A 17,237-nucleotide genomic window follows, 5' to 3' on the forward strand; every position below is an offset into this window, starting at 1 on the left:
GACCTATTGCTTATAGTTTACGAAAATAGACCAAAACACAAAAATTTAACACTGAGCAATGAACCATAAAAACCAGGTCAAGGTCAAATAAAACCTGCACGACTGACATATAGATCATAAAATATTTCCCTACACCAAATATAGTTGACCTATGACATATAGTATTAGATAAAAAGACCAAAACTCAAAAACTTAACTTTGACCACTGAACCATGAAACTGACGTCAAGGTCAGATGACATCTGCCCGCTAGACATGTACACCTTACAATGATTCCATACAACAAATATAGTAAGCCTATTGCATAAAGTATGAGAAAAACAGACCAAAACACAAAAACTTAACTATAACCACTGAACCATGAAAATGAGGCCAAGGTCAAATGACATCTGCCCGCTAGACATGTACATCTTACAATCATTCCATACAACAAATATAGTAAACCTATTACATAAAGTATGAGAAAAACAGACCAAAACACAAAAACTTAACTATAACCACTGAACCATGAAAATGAGGTCAAGGTCAGATGACACCTGCCAGTTGGACTTGTACACCTTACTGTCCTTCCATACACCGAATATCCTAGACCTTTTGCTTATAGTATCTGAGATATGGACTTGACCACCAAAACTTAACCTTGTTCACTGATCCATGAAATGAGGTCGAGGTCAAGTGAAAACTGTCTGACGGGCATGAGGACCTTGCAAGGTACGCACATACTAAATATAGTTATCCTATTACTTACAGTAAGAGAGAATTTAACATTACAAAAAATCTGAACTTTTTTTTCAAGTAGTCACTATCCCTATGTCGAGCTTTCTGCAACAAAAGTTGCAGGCTCGACAATATATTGTCATATAAACTCTGAACAATAAGTTTGTGACAAATAGTATAAACATACACAAAATACATTTAACAAACAAAACTATAAAAGCATAAAAAGAAGAATACAAGAATGCTAACGCACCAAGCTGTGAAGTTGTTGGAAGACTATTTATATTTTCACTGGCATGTTAACAATCTTTAAACAAACAACTTAAAATACACAGAAAAAAACATTTGAGTCCATTTTCATAATACATTATCTAAATATGTGATACATTAAAAATTCGGTTTTCTGATAGATGAAAGATGGGTTCGTTGAACAAAACAGAGGCGTTATGTCAAATACAAAAAAATACCATGTTATGTAGAAACAACTATATTTACGTAATAAGAGCATGTCATTGCATTTTTGTTCAATACTATATTCATGAAGAGCCATTTTTATTTACACATGTACAAAAAAAAGTAGCTGTCTGATAAACTCCATTTACAACAAGCTACTGTCAAAAATTCATAAACACTTTAAAGACACGAAAACAGTCTCTTAATTAGTTATTTCGTATGTACATACTTTATAATTCATTAGACTTACAATTTAGACCTACATTCACTATTAAGGTAACATTTACCATCTTATGAGATAAACATAAAAAGCTATGACTGAAATTAAATTTGTAATAACCTAAATACAGTTATCACTAGTATATTGTATCAAGCTATGACATTACCTTGCACTTTGTAAATACATGTGTTTCACAAACCACGCCTCTTTTGAGATATATACTATTGATAGATGTTGTGTTTACCAACTGGTTCCCATATATGATATGTATATTGCAAATTGAATGTTATTTTTTGTTGCGATCTGTATTTAATTTATATTGTTTTATCAATTAACATTATTTCAAGAAAGATAACTAAAAACAGGATCAAACATGGGAAGTAACTAGAAATTTCTTTGAAATGTTTCTAATAACACAAAGCTTAATTAGTACGATGTTTGACACACAAGCTGTCAAGTTAAGCCATTTGATTTCTCATGGTCTGTGATTTACATGTAACATAACCTTCATCAGTGACACAAAAACGTAGTAAATGATGACTTGTCATTCAAGGTTAAAATATTACTGAATTTCGCCATTTGAGCGGGAGTCTCCCGTTCAGACGGGGAGGGAGGGCAGGTATAAATATAAATTTGAAAATATATCGCACAGTCCAATTGTTTGGACCTTTGAAAAAATAGTAGTGCATGTGAACTTGCCAATTACTTGTTTTCAATAATCGTATCAAAATACAATAAAATTATTTTCTTGAACAGGATATGTCTTGACTGCTCCATAATTATCATATCTGTTTAGGAACGAACACTCAAAGGGGATTTGTGTTAAGGAATGAACACCCGTAAAAGGGATTAGTACATATTTACCTTTTCCTTGCCATGTATGACACTCAAACATGAAATATGTTTAATATAAATGAAGGCAACAGTAATGTACTGTTGTCCAAAAGTCATACATTGATTTAGATAAAATCAATCTGAGTTACAAACAAGAACTGATGGATATGCAACAAAAACAAACTCCAAAATATAATATAAAAAATGTCACTAGTACAATGTATATTGTGATTCATTCTAGTATAAGAGAGGGTTTAAGTGACCAAATTATTGAACATTGGATCGACTATACCTCCTCCTACTAATTGTTTACAGGCGTTTGTCCTAGATGTCTTTACCTTGTCGTGAACACTTTTTTTCTGAAAGAAAACACATTCATCCTATTTCACAATGTTTCAAGCATTTATGGAGGGTTGCCATATCTCTGCTCGTTACGTCAGTCTTTTCTATTTGATCTGCTAGATCTGCATAAACTGAGTCTTTTTGTAGGGCTTTGATGAATTCATTAAAGCACTGTTCATTTTTTCGCAACATCATGTCCATTAAATTCCTGTTTTTTTCCTGTGGTGTTTTACCAGTTTCTATATTCTTCCAATCATCAACTGAAACTACCTCTGTTGTTATTAGATGATCTACTATGCTCTCATGTTGTATATCAGTGATAACCTTGAGGTAATTCTTTTGTAGTCGAACTTTATACAACGGAACATTCCAGTGTGATAAGCCTACAAAATATCAAGAGATTTTTTTTCTTTAGTGCTATTTACATTTCATGATTTGTGATGAAGGTAAACACATGTACAGTAATACAATTCGGACACATGCTGTATTCATTTTATTTAACAGCACTGGATAGAAACCACAGCTGGACTTTAAGATCCCTAGGGTATCATCAACTTAATCGTTAGTACTTCGGTACTGACATGATTTATAACAAACCTTTCTTAAATCTCATCTGAGGTCATATTTGCCTGATTCTTACAGGTACTTAATAAACTGCGACTTCTTTATAACTGTAGAAAAGAATCTTGAACTCAATGTATGAGAACATGATTTCTAAATGTCACAATGTCTAAGATCATAGTTACATAACACAAACTGAAATTCGTCATGAAAGACTCAGCTAATATACCATTAAAAAATTGAAAACAACACGTTTAATAATTTCATTCGTCCGAAGCACTTCTTGGATTTACCTTCGTCAGGAACGCTTAAAGCCTATAATTTGAAATCCGCGGATGTATAAGTACCAAAACCGTTGAAGAGCTATATGATAATAATACATAAACCAAATAGCCAAATTCATCTCAAGTCAAATTTGTTTGATTGAGTTGAAACCTTAATTTCTTAATAATTTCAAAGTTTTTAAACAGACAATTTTACCAAATAAAGGCAACAGTAGTATACCGCTGTTCAAAACTCATAAATCCATGGACAAAAAACAAAATCGGGGTAACAAACCAAAACCGAGCGAAACGCATTAAATATAAGAGGAGAACAACGACACAACATCGAAACGCAACACACACAGAAACAGACCAATCATCAGACAAAACACCACGAGAATAACAAATGTAACATGAAAACCAAATACATGAATTTGGGATAGACAAGTACCGTGCCACGTCTTATCTCAATATCTCAAAAATAAGAGAAAACACAAACGACTCAACGTTAAAATGCAACACAAAGAGAAACGAACAATATATAACAATGACCATCTTCCTGACTTGGTACAGGACACTTTTAAAGGGGAATAAAAGTGGTGGGTTGAACCTGGTTTTAAGGCATGCCAAACCTCGCACTTTAATGGCAAAGTTAAATATAACATTGAAATGACAACATAATATTACAGGACTACAATACAAATAAATAGGAGAACATATTAGACACAGAAAAACATGATTAATAGATAACAAAAAGCATCAGGTTTAAAATTCAATACGCCAAAAACGCGCCTTGCCCACACAAGACTCACCAGCGACGCCCAGATATAAAAGACATGTACGAAAGTACTGACTACTGAGCTGCTGATAACTTTCAGTAACCTTCATTGGTATGCAAGAAAAGTGGTATACTTATGATACACTAAATATGACTCAAAATGTTCTGCTAGATAGTCTTTGGAATTAGATATATTATATCTATTTTGAATGAATATGCAACACAATTTATAAATGATTTGAAAATGCCTGTACAAAGTCAGGAATATGACAGTTGATGTTCATTCGTTTGATGTGTTTTATCATTTAATTAGGGACTTTCCGCTTTCAATTTTCTTCAGTATTTTTGTGATTTTACTTCTTTTTTTCCAGTATAAAACCTTCTTTTCATGTGTTTATAATAAACCCTTCTGCCATACCTGCAGTGTCAGCAGATGCTGTTGTTGTACTTGGACTCATTTCGTCTGAATCACATTTCAAATCATTAGCAATATCTTCGTATCCATAAATACGTAATCCATCAACAAACACACTGTAAGCAGGTTCTCTCCTTTTAATAACAATATCCAGCAATGCTTTGTTCTGGTCATCATGTCCAGCATGTTGTCCAATACGGAGTCTGTCATCTACTGATATCACCAAATTAGTCATCATATGGTCTAAAATCTGGCTTGTTTGTATGTTCTGTATGATTCTGTTTTCATTTTCTCTGATTCTATCTGTAAATGAACAGATCAGTTTAATAACAAAGAAGTTTCGTGGATCTTCAAGTAAAACAATGCTTACAATTATCCTACATTGCTTTTGTTTATCAGATGTTGTTGCCCTAAAAAAAGTATTATTTTATATGAGAAAACTGCCATGAAACATATACACAGATTACATTCGTAATTCAAAGTAAGGTGTCTGATCTATGGTTGGGTTGTTGTCAGAGGAAATGCAAAACAAAATGTCAGTATATTATATTGATGTCAATCAGTTTCGAAAGAATCAACATGTAACATTATCAGTATGGAATGGACGGTTGACAAAACACACCCCTTCCAATTGATATATCTTTTTATTTGGTTCCCCCCCTCTTTTTTCTGCAGCAAGTGTTTTCGAAGCTGTAACCAGTTGGTGTTATTGAGCAAGTATTTGGGTTCGTGTTGTTCATTCTTAAGTTTTTTATGTTATGTCATTGTACTATTGTTTGTCTGTTTGTCTTTTTCATTTTTAGCCATGGCATTGTTAGTTTATTTTCCATTTATGAGTTTGACTGTCCCTTTGGTATCTTTCGTCCCTATTTTTTTTAGGAAATAAGTGACCAAGGTCTGGTTGAGCAATAACTTAATACGTAAGACAATAGCGGTAGAAAAGCGATTGTTGCTTAACCATATGATGAGGTACAATGGACCAACTTTGTTTTATATATTTCCCTGAGTTTATGTAATTTCCTTCAACAAACATAACGTTAAGGGCAATATATAATACCATACATGCCAAGTGACATAACATTCACTTGTAATACACGCGTTTTCAACGGTTTACACACGAGGATTTTGTCACATGGCGTGTACACGCTTTTCACCACTTTACACGCTTTTTATTTCTTTTCATTTTTTGGTAGTTAGTGATATCGCTATTCTCGGATTTTTTCCTTATTCAGCAATAAATGACTTTCTTTCAAATTCACTTTATAGGGGAAATGTTCACAGGAAAAGGTCGCTATCAGGGCCTGTAACGTCGCCTAAACTAAAGCGCCGATTGTTAAGCCTAAACGATGTGTACGTACCAAGATTCAAGATTTATAAATTATATTTTGGAGTTCAAGTTTAAATGATCGAGTGACAAGTAACGTATTCTGCATTCTATGTTGCAATGATAAAAGCAATACATGTGAGAAGAGAAATACAATGTAGCTACTTGAATAAGCATTTAACATGTTTATTTAATGGAAATCAAATTTATAAAACATTTTCTTTTTCAATTTCAGTTTCAAATCTAGCCAATAGATTTCTACAGGCCATGGGGATGAATATATTACAGAACTGTTGGATCAGCTCTCATAGTACCAGCTATCTTCTGATGAACTACCCAGTTTTGACCAGGCAATAGGAATGGGAGCAATGGCAGAGATAATAGATGACATTTTACATTGCCAAAAATCAACATTATCATTTATGACATTCTCTCAAATCTTGATAAAGCTAATTATGTCAAATACCTATTCCTACTGTGGGAGAGCATTTTCAATTATAAAGAAATTGACACTGAATTCTGATCAGATCTTGACTATGTGACATTTATATTGTATGCTGTTATCAAATAAATGTAACTAAATTGGCAGTCGTTTTGAATATGTGCCTAGAGGTGGTGATTCAAAAGCAACATAACAGACCACTGTTTAATACAATAAAGTTTACAGTAGAATATATACAGTTTTTTTTATATTGACAAATTTGTATGTGAAATTATGAACATGACAACATTCATATCAAAAAGTCTGCATCCATGTCATGCGTTTTCACACGTTTTTTGACATGTCATGTCATGTCATGACATGATTTCCCATTGTCAGAGGTTGGCAAGTATGTATAATACTAGGCAACACTATTTTACAAATAGTGATTTAGCACTGATTTTATATATTAATCTATGATATACATATTTCCTGTACTGAATAACTGATTTACAAAAAACGTTATAGTGCTGTTTTTTTTATTTACTCAGACCGTTCATATAGTATTACCTGAAACAATTTCTATTGCTTTAAGTGTATTGGGATCAACATCTTTCACAACTTCCTTTAAACACATTGCTCCTTTACCAATATTTACAAAAACTTGCACAAGAACCCGTACTGTAGGGTTCACGGTTTTGTCTTTCCTCCATGTAAACAACACTTCCTTATTCTGTGCTGTCAAATCACGATCATATTTCTCTTTGATAGTCTCTATCTCTGCTACAGACAATCCAAGTTCTATTCCTAGTTGAAAGACTATCTTGCCAATCAGCGGTGCTAATCTATCTATGATTTCATCTGATGGAATACAGTCTAGAATATCGTCAGGAATACCTAGAATAAGAAATCAAATATATCTCCAGATAATTCGTTAAAACTAATCAAAGACTCAAATTGCAGTGTTACCCTGAATGCTTTATTAAACAATGGAATATTGTTGATCTTGGACAGTTAAATGCGTATTATGCTTGTGAGAACTGAAGGGTAAAACTTTGCATTTATTTTCCAGCAGGTACTAAAAAACAAATAAGGTAATGTATACGGTTTTTGGATTCAATTCAACATCTGGATTGGAGACAATAGCTGAAACTTGAAATCGGATCTAATTATTTCCTTAATTACTTCAATGCAATTTTATCATTATTCAAGACATATAATGTATACATAGATTACTAGTATTACAGAAACTAAACAAACCACAAAAACTGAACATTGAACAATAAATTTTAAAAAAATGGGGTTAAGGTCAGAGGAAACCTGCCAGTCAGACATCTACACCTTACAATCATGCCATGCACCTGATCCATTTTTCCAAGCAAACTACCAAACAATAGATTGACCAATGAGAAACCTGCCAATCAGTAATGTACACCTTACAATCATTTGATACATCAAATATAGTTGGCATATAACTTATATCATCTGTGCTATTAACTTCACAAGGAAAACCAATCCTTGATCATAGGCGTTGATTGGACTTGAACTTCATCAAAAACTACCTTGACCAAAAACTTTAACCAAAACAAACCTGAGCTTCGCAGTATTTTTTTCTTTGTTCAGTGGACCGTGAAATTTGGGGGTCAACACTCTAATTTGGCATTAAAATTAGAATGATCATATAATGGGGAACATGTGTACTAAGTTTCAAGTTGATTGGACTTGAACTTCATCAAAAACTACCTTGACCAAAAACTTTAACCTGAAGCGGGACAAACAAACGGACGGACGCACAGACCATAAAACATAATGCCCCTCTTCTATCGTAGGTGGGGCATAAAAACGTTGGAAGTAGCGTAGAGACGCCAATGTGTAGTTTCCCTGTGTGATAAGTTCTAACAAATACCGAACGAACTAACACAATGACTGATTTTAGACTATGTTAGGATTTCTGGAAAAATGTCCAATCATAAAGAAAAACAAATTGAATGAACCCTGAAAATGAGATTAAGTTTAATCAGACATGTATACGTTACATTCATTACACTTACCAAATATAGTTGTCTTGTTGCATAAATAGTATTTGAGATACGAACTTGACCAAGTAAGCATAATCCTGCTCATTGATACATTAATAAAGGTCAAGGTCAGGTGATTGATGTCTGATTGACAACAAGACATTCAAAGGAACCAGTTATTTATAGTATTACTTATCATAAGTGAGAATCATTACTGAAACATCGATGGACATATACAAAACATGAACTTTGTAACCTAAGGAATCTGGGCATAAATAAAGAATCCACGTCTTCTACTTTCTGAAATATTAAGCTTTACAAAATAATTAAAACGTCACCAGATTGTCTCACATTCTTCAACTTTTATCACAAGTGAGACAAAAATGACAAAAGACACATAACAGTACACACAACACAATGTAGTATGATCATTAAATTCACAATTACTTAGTTTATATGTTTGTGTTACAAAACACTAAGCTCCAAAGTTCGAAAAATTGGTAAACACATTTGGCCCATGTTATAGATTTGTCTATCTACTATTATTCAGGCTTTTAAGATTTTAAACAAAACAATTCATGGTAACCGTATGTTCTATATTTAGCCATATCAGCCATGCTTGTTTATGCTGCATACTCAATGTAATATTCACTCTAGGTATTGTCAAAATTGGTTCAATAGTTTCTAACGATGTGAATTTCTTTATGAAAGTAGTCGACGGACACAGAGAAACTTTGAATGTTTTAAGAAATTGGAATAAATTCAGGAAGGCAGTCATAACTTTTCATTTTTACAACCAAATCACGCATGGAAGATAAAGTTCTGTAAATATAGTGATTATGTTTTCATAAGTATGTGTTAATTGCTTTTTAATAAAAAAGATACATAACTATATGATAAAGATAATAAAATTATGATTACTTAATCCCATGAAATGTGAAAAATCTGGGTTGCACAGTTAGGTAAAAATGTATCAAGATGACCTTTTGTTTACGTTAACTTCCCTTAATCCGATATTGTACCAAGGTAAGCATAACATTTATGATTTTTTTACGATACATAATAGTAAGATTGTTTTTTTAAATGTAGCATGCATAAGCAAAGCCTTTAAATATCAAAGTACTTACTAGATTTCACTTGTTTTCTCTGACGTACCTGCAAATATTATCATATTAAACATCAATTTATTTCAGGGTGATGAGTAACGTTAAATCTAACATTGATCAACGTTATGTGGAAACAAGTTCCTACAGTTATAACAGAAGTAAAAATCTAAAGACATGTTCAAATTACTCATTGCGTATGATGGTTTTTATCAACGATTAGTATCATATAAACTTAATCTGAGCAAAGATTAATTTAAAAAAGTATAACAAAAATACTGAACACAAAGACAAATTCAAAAACAGGACGTTCATCAGAAATTTACATATTTCAACGATATTATTTAACTGAAAAAGTGAGAAAAAAACCAACAGCGGCCATATTCATAACTTGGTACACACATTTTTCAGGAAAAGAAAGCGTGTTATAGCCAATTGAATCTCACACTTGTAAACAAAAAAGTTAACTCACAAAAATATTGAACTCGGAGGAAAATTTAAGTAGGCAAAATCAAAAGCTCAAACCCATCAAAAGAATAGATAACAACTGTCATATTCTTGTTAAAGGCATTTTCTTATGTAGAACATGGTTGATTGAACTTGGTTTTATAGCCAGATAAAATTCTCACTTGTATGGCACTCGCATCAAATTCCATTATATTGACAAGGATGCGTGAACAAAACAAACAAACACAATCGTAAGACAGTTTTTTTGTAGTTAAAGGGACACTATTGGGTCAGTAACAGGACAGGTGTAAACGGTTACCTACATAAATATTCAAACAAAGACGCCTAGAAAAAAGATAGTAGATACTTAATTTTAGTCATTTATAGCACATAAAGTATATAGTAGTTACCCTTTCTCATAGGTAAAAACGAAGGAAATATAATTACATAAAAGCTTTTGTGTTCAAATAAAACCTCACGATCCTCCTGGACCAGAAATGTCTAACACAAAAATCATTTCAAACATTCGTCAGGGAATCCAAGAAACCATTTGTCTCGGTTCCAATTGCTGCTGAGTATGGAAGTGTAATGCTGACTTAATAAAAACTCAGTCCATTTATTTGTGAAATACAGAAATGTTTTTTCTTTATATGCCACTTCTGTCTTAGTTTTATGAAGGCTTACACACTTAGCACGGCAAAAAAAAAATCCCAAACTGTCTGTAAATGTTAACTGAAAAGTAAGACCATCTTTTAAAAGGATACTGAAAATGAAAATATATTTCCAAAAAATTGCATCAGACATTTTCTCTTACCGGTAATCACTTAATGCGTCTGCCAATGTTTCATAAAATCCAGGCAGGTTTGACAATGTGATGTATCATGTTGATGTGAAACAAACTTTAACCCTAGACTCTATCTACTTATTAACTGTTAAAAGTCTATTTATCATGACGCAGTGGGTGTCAACTTCATGCTTATCGATATTGATTTTTCTGTGTGTGTTACATTGTAGTGTTGTGTTGTTGTTCTCCTCTTATATTTAATGCGTTTCCCCCAGTTTTAGTTTGTTTCCCCAATTTTGTTTTTTGTCCATGGATTTATGAGTTTGAACATCGGTATACTACTGTCGCCTTTATTTACAACTACTAATATGTATATTTAGATTATAAAAAAGTCCTAAATAAACAATTCACAATGCACGGAGTCGATAATATGCATAAGCCTTTCGTGTGTATTCTAGTCTATATGCCATCTAATTAACAATTGAAGTGACCTCCTAAGACTGCTAACGGTCATATTACCCATTAGCAACATAATAAATGATATAAATAGAGAGATAGCAAACTTAAATAATTGTTTTTTCTATGTCATTTTGTAAAGGTTAAAATATATGATAATCATCGTTTTTACCTTTATAGAATCGGTCAATCAAATTATTCATTGTTTCATGTTGACATTATTTTCATTATAATAACTAAGAACCCATTATTAATGCAAAACCCATCTCTAGCTAATGCAATAAAAAAAGGTCAATTAAATACATAATCCAATACAGGTCGAGTTATCCACAAGCGAATAATTTATTAGCTTTGTTTCTTAGCTTTTTTGACAAAATTGACCAACAATGGCTACTAAAAGCGAATAGTTATGTCACTCTTTCATTTTCATATGTTTTCCTTCGTAGCTAAAGCCACTTTAATATATGGAACAACAAAAACAAAAATTTCCCAAATTTTGCTCTAGATACTGTATGTTGGTCATTTACAAGGATCTACACTTTATAATATTCCAGGACGGTTTGAAAAAGTTAATGATATCTAATAGAAAACTTTAAACACAGACTGAACTTTAATGCTTACGTTGCCACCGCCGCCTTAACCGGAATCTAGGATTGCTATGTTTCACGTTCGCGAAATTAATTTTGTAGGCTCAACAAAAATCTGATGGTAGTATGTACAGAAAGTGAGTCATATCAAAAATCATAAGATCAAAGAAAAAAGATAAATAAAGGGAAACTGAAGTAAAATTAAATGATACACAATATCAAAACTAGAATCTATAATTTAAAATGACATTGCATATGTCTCTATTAGGTCTTGGTAATTTCCAATGATTTTTTTAGGTCATTTTCAGATGAACACTACAAGAAAGACATGTACACCTTGAAACCATAGAATATACCAAATATATAGAAAGAAAAATACAATTGTGCCAGTCCATTGCAGTAATTACTTACCACACATAATGTATGTGGTGTTATTTCCATTTCTCTCAATCCGTTGTCCAATTCTGTGAATGTTATTTCATCATTCTCTTTCAAATGCATCAGTGTGAAAAACTTAACAAGCTGTGCATTTCCTGGGTAGTTGTATTCCATATCACGCCATACCGTCTCTCTCATTCCAAGATGGAGAGCCAAATCGTGAAGCATGCGTGTCTCACAATTAACAGACAGCCGGAGCAATTCTTTGTCACTTGGAATCTGAGATAGTGCATCTTCACTCAAACCTAAACATGATTTAAAAAACATAAACTTTGTGAAGATAGAATGTTAGTATACTGATATATGACGAGATAACTATTTAACATCAATAGCTATTGGGTACGCAATATTGGCAACATATGCAGTGACCTTATTCTAATTTCTGAGAAACTATGTTCACAAAATACACCTAAATATATTAATTTTAATGTTGCACATACTTCATTTTGTGACAGCAACCGTAGACAATTAACTTATAATTGTTCTGAGATATACTTTAATAATTTACAGCAATTAATCTTGTAAATCATATTTTTTTTAAATTGAAAGTTACTAATACATGCACCTTTTGAAAAGGTTTAAGTGCCATAAAAACCTTTAATCCCGCTGCAATTGGTTGCACCTGTCCTAAGTCAGGAATCTGATGTACAGTAGTTGTCGTTTGTTGATGTGGTTCATAAGTGTTTCTCGCTTCTCTTTTTTTTATATAGATTAGACCGTTGTTTTTTCCCATTTGAATGCTTTTACACAGTCTAGTAATTTTTGAGGCCCTTCATAGATTGCTGTTTGGTGCGAGCCAAGGCTCCCTGTTGAAGACCGTACCTTGACCTATAATAGTTTACTTTTATTAATTGTGACTTGGATGGAGAGTTGTCTCATTGGAACTCATACCAAATCTAACTTTGGTAATTGTAAACTCAGATGGTAAAAACCCATTACTTTTCCACAGATTTTCCAATCTGATATATATATGTGAAATATCATTATGTTGAAAACAATTATCAGCACTAACGCATGTCAGTAGCATGGTTTATGACATGAACTATGAAATTGGATATTTTCATAAGTTAAATGTTAACTCTGGTCAAAAATAAGCAAGTGCAGACAGAGAAATAATACATTTACCTGGACAATTAGCATCACACTGATTTTGTTCCTGTAAAATAGAAAATAACTCTACAATTCAAGTGTTTGCACAATTCCATGTAGGCAACCTACTTGCTTATCGGTCCACAACAAATATTTTATTTTGTAAAATGTGTGAAATTAATGACAAAGCACACATGATAAACAAAAATACAATATTGACAAATGCTGAAAGTTACCACAAGCAATGTCAGGTAAATATTACAAATATCAATCTGCTCCTCTATTTTACACTGAAAATGGGTTAAATAAAGAGATGTTATAGCAACATTATCATCAGTTTGACCCTCTGTCATTCGTCCTGTGCTGTTTAGTTACTATCATACCAACATTAACAAGTTTGTACAAATATAAAATTTGTCTCTGAATGTATGAATATTTTTAGATAACAACTTTTAGAGCTTGATATGTGACATATATTTTGCTAATTGTTGAAAGCCTTACGGCGCCATATAGTTGCTGAATTCTACGTCATTTTGGTTTATAGTGGTGAGTTGTCGCATTGACACTCATAAAGCATATCTTATTTCTTTTAAAGAGCTGAAAGCTTGAATGTCTAACATTTGAATGCAAATTCTGAAATAAGGGAGCTTAACGACATATGCACAGGCTTAAAAATAAAATTATAAATTGCACTCATTGATGTACCAGTAAAAGTGAATACATACCCTTTTCTTGTTCCAGATACTCCAGCTATTTTTGATGTTTTCACCGTGTTCGCAAATACATTCCTCAGTGTCAGAAGCCATCTTGTTTTCCGAAATGAAACATTTTAATTTCGAGCAGGAATACTCGGTGTGGAAGGGTAACTTGCTGCTGGCTTTACAATGGATGGAAGACTGATAAAATTCGGAAATTCTCTCTAAAGTAACAAACAAACAATCCCGGACACCAGTGGCTATATCAGGTATTATCAAACCCTTTGAGCGCTTGTGGACTAGGTGCAATACGATCTTATTTCCTTCTACACAGACAACAATATCATGTTCTTTATCAAATGATAACCCGATAAACCCAGAAAACATAAGTTTCCTTCCATGGTATTGCTTCAATGTCCACATACTGAGACATGCGCATATGAGACGATTTGGTAAAGCTGGAGGTATAATGGTTCCTTTGAAAACAAAGGCCAAACTGAGAGTCCTTTCTGGCGTACATTCTTGTGTCAAGTAATCTGTCTCATTTCTTTGTGTTAGCATACAGGGTACAAAGAAGTTTTCTATTTGTAGACGACTTCCTGTTTTTGAATCATATCTACGCTGTTCAGATACGATATCTAGGTGTATCAGCATATCAAATATGTACTCTTTAAATGGTAAAATCTGACGGAATTCTTCTTGCTCCCAAATCTGGTAGAGGTCTACTTTTTGTATCATTCCATTTTCAGACATCGTTTTGAAGGTTTTCCTTGTTTTATCTTCTTTTGGCCAGAATTCCACATCTATGTTATGAAAATAAACAAATGTTATCTTAAGACATGAAATAAAAGTCAAACATATTGATAAGGCTCACCTAGAGCAGCACAGGAAAACAAACTAGTCTTGTTAATTGAATTAAATGTCCTATTGCAAAACAAATTTTTATTCCTTATTATGTTTTCAAATCATTTGAGTAAAAAAAATGAATATTTTTGCAATTGGAAAAATATTAGCACAAACAATTTTGAAGGGTTCCGCTGAACCCAGTGTCTCGCCTACTTTTGCTGTTAATCGCAGGCCCAACACAAATGAGGAACACAATTAATGTAATATTCCTCTCGAAACTATCTTTTTATTATTAGAAGCTTCTGTCCATGTTTGATAAAAATCCAGTATAGTTTTAATAAATGTTTTAAAAACTTTAACTGCAGACTATGTTATATTAACTGTAAGAAAAACTAAGTCCATGTACAAGTAAAGTACAGAAAAACAGGAATAAAATTTTAACAAAATTTTCTTCTAGCTACTATTTTTGGATAATAAACAAGCTTCTGTCAAAGTTTAGTATAAGTATAAATCCAGGATAATGTCAGATAGTTATAAACATTTTAAAAACTTTAACCACAGAGTGAATATATTTTTTTTGTGGCAGAAAAACTAAGTTCATTTGTAAAAAAAAATTAAAACTTCTGAATACTTTGTAATGATCATAAACAAAAAGTAACATCACAAAAATACTAAACTTAGAAGAAAATCAATTTGGAAAGTACATAATTACATGGCAAAATCAAACAATAAAACACATCAAAAACAAAAGCTTCTGTCCAAGTTTTGTAGAAATCTAGGACAGTTTAAGTTTTTGTGTGGACGTAGCAGGCGTCTGGTGTTTAAAAATATTTTTTAACCTGTTACCTTTGGATGGCTATTATTTTTTTGTTTCTCTGTCCTTTATTTTCTCCCATTTATCTGTTTATTTATTGTAACCCTGTCATGTAATGTTGTCATTTTAATGTTGTAATTAACACTGCGATTAAAGCGGGAGGTTTGGCATTCCACAAAACCAGGTTCAACCCACCATTTCTTCATAAAATGCCCTATACCAAGTCAGGAAAATGGCCATTGTTACTTTGTACTTTTTTTCGCTTTCGATCTTTTATATCTGGGCGTCACTGGTGAGTCTTGTGTGGACGAGGCGCGTTTTTGGCGTATTGAATTTTAAACCTAAAATTATATTCACTCAGTGGTTAAAGTTTTTCAAATGCTTTTTGTTATTCATTAATCATGTGTTTCTTTGTCTAATACGTTTTCCTATTTATTTGTATACGGCCTAGCCAAGATCAGATGTGCATTTCATATTGGGTCTATGTTATAGGCTTGTAAAGACAAGAAGATAAACTATACATAAGTAATACATCTTTGAACTGAAGAAGAGAATGTAGGGCTTCACAATGAATATCAAATATCATGTATAGGTGTTACCGTTTTGAAAAAAAACACTAAAATACATGCTGAAAATAGGCAAAATTTCACGTTATGTTGTTTCATTTAAAATTTCACTGTTTTTATCAATTGATAGTTAATAAGTGAACTTAATTTGAACTACATTATTGGTTCATTGCTATAGACAATTTATTCATCTTTCTTTTGCTGTTTGTTGCAACAAAAAATCTTCAGTGGTTACAAAGTTATGATAAAAAGTTGAATACTATGTGCTTGTTATGCAATTTTGTACTTGTGTTTTTAGCTTGCTTGAGTGTAATGATAAAAGAGAAAAATAAATCAAATTTATGCTATTATGTGTTTTGTTTTCTCTTCTAGTATATACATTATCAAAAACTACCTCATTTATCAAAATTGAAGTACCCTAGCTGGAGAAATATGCCATCAAAGTTGGATATACAAATAAAGTGAAAAAATGTCTTGTTCGTAGACATGCATTCCCCAGTAAACTGGAAGCATAATTACATTAATGTTGCATCCCTAAGTTCCTGTTCTTTTGTAGATATGAAAACACTACTAATATTTTTTTCTACCATCTATTAATAGAGGAAAAAATTAAAAAATATGTCAAAATGTCTTGTCTGTAGACACATGTCTTGTCCGTAGACATGTCTTTTTATCAATATTGCTTGGCTTTATGGGTCTTAATTAGTCCTATGTGTTGTTTAAACTTAGAAATATCTTATTTTAAATAAATAAATGGTAATTTAAGTGTTCTCAATTTTTGTAAAATTACTTTACAGGAGTGGATTTTAAAAAGTGTCAGATTATCAGTCATAAAAAGCATACCTTGTTTTACTTCAATATTGTTTATTCCAGTTGCTGCATACCTTAAAAGATTAACTAAATCAAATGAAGAAAAAGTATTTCTCTCTCTCTAACTTTATCTTTTGCATTTCAGTATTAACAGCAGATGAGGAAGTGTCTACGGACAAGACACTTGTACATAACAAGTATTAAATTCAATTATTTGTCTGCTATGGAACTTAAATCTTATTTATAAGTGATGAAAG

At 32.2% G+C, this 17,237-nt stretch overlaps 1 protein-coding gene and 1 long non-coding RNA gene across 2 annotated transcripts in view; one reads left to right on the top strand and one right to left on the bottom strand.

Annotated features, from left to right (window-relative positions):
• Positions 1 to 17,237, top strand: part of LOC143084046 (uncharacterized) — a 242,736-nt gene that overhangs the window by 46,561 nt on the left and 178,938 nt on the right. The gene's annotated exons all lie outside the window — the stretch shown is intronic.
• Positions 1,671 to 17,237, bottom strand: part of LOC143084045 (uncharacterized) — a 96,015-nt gene continuing 80,448 nt past the window's right edge. The window contains exons 8-14 of the mRNA XM_076260463.1: positions 13,975 to 14,747; positions 13,286 to 13,316; positions 12,134 to 12,405; positions 9,473 to 9,500; positions 6,898 to 7,224; positions 4,586 to 4,885; positions 1,671 to 2,948 (exon numbers count right to left, since the gene is read on the bottom strand). Coding sequence (XP_076116578.1) covers positions 2,599 to 2,948; positions 4,586 to 4,885; positions 6,898 to 7,224; positions 9,473 to 9,500; positions 12,134 to 12,405; positions 13,286 to 13,316; positions 13,975 to 14,747 — 2,081 coding nt within the window. The 3' untranslated portion in view covers positions 1,671 to 2,598. The remainder of the gene's footprint in view (positions 2,949 to 4,585; positions 4,886 to 6,897; positions 7,225 to 9,472; positions 9,501 to 12,133; positions 12,406 to 13,285; positions 13,317 to 13,974; positions 14,748 to 17,237) is intronic.

The sequence above is a fragment of the Mytilus galloprovincialis genome, chromosome 7, assembly GCF_965363235.1.
Source record: "Mytilus galloprovincialis chromosome 7, xbMytGall1.hap1.1, whole genome shotgun sequence".
Classification (NCBI taxonomy): Eukaryota; Metazoa; Mollusca; class Bivalvia; order Mytilida; family Mytilidae; genus Mytilus; species Mytilus galloprovincialis.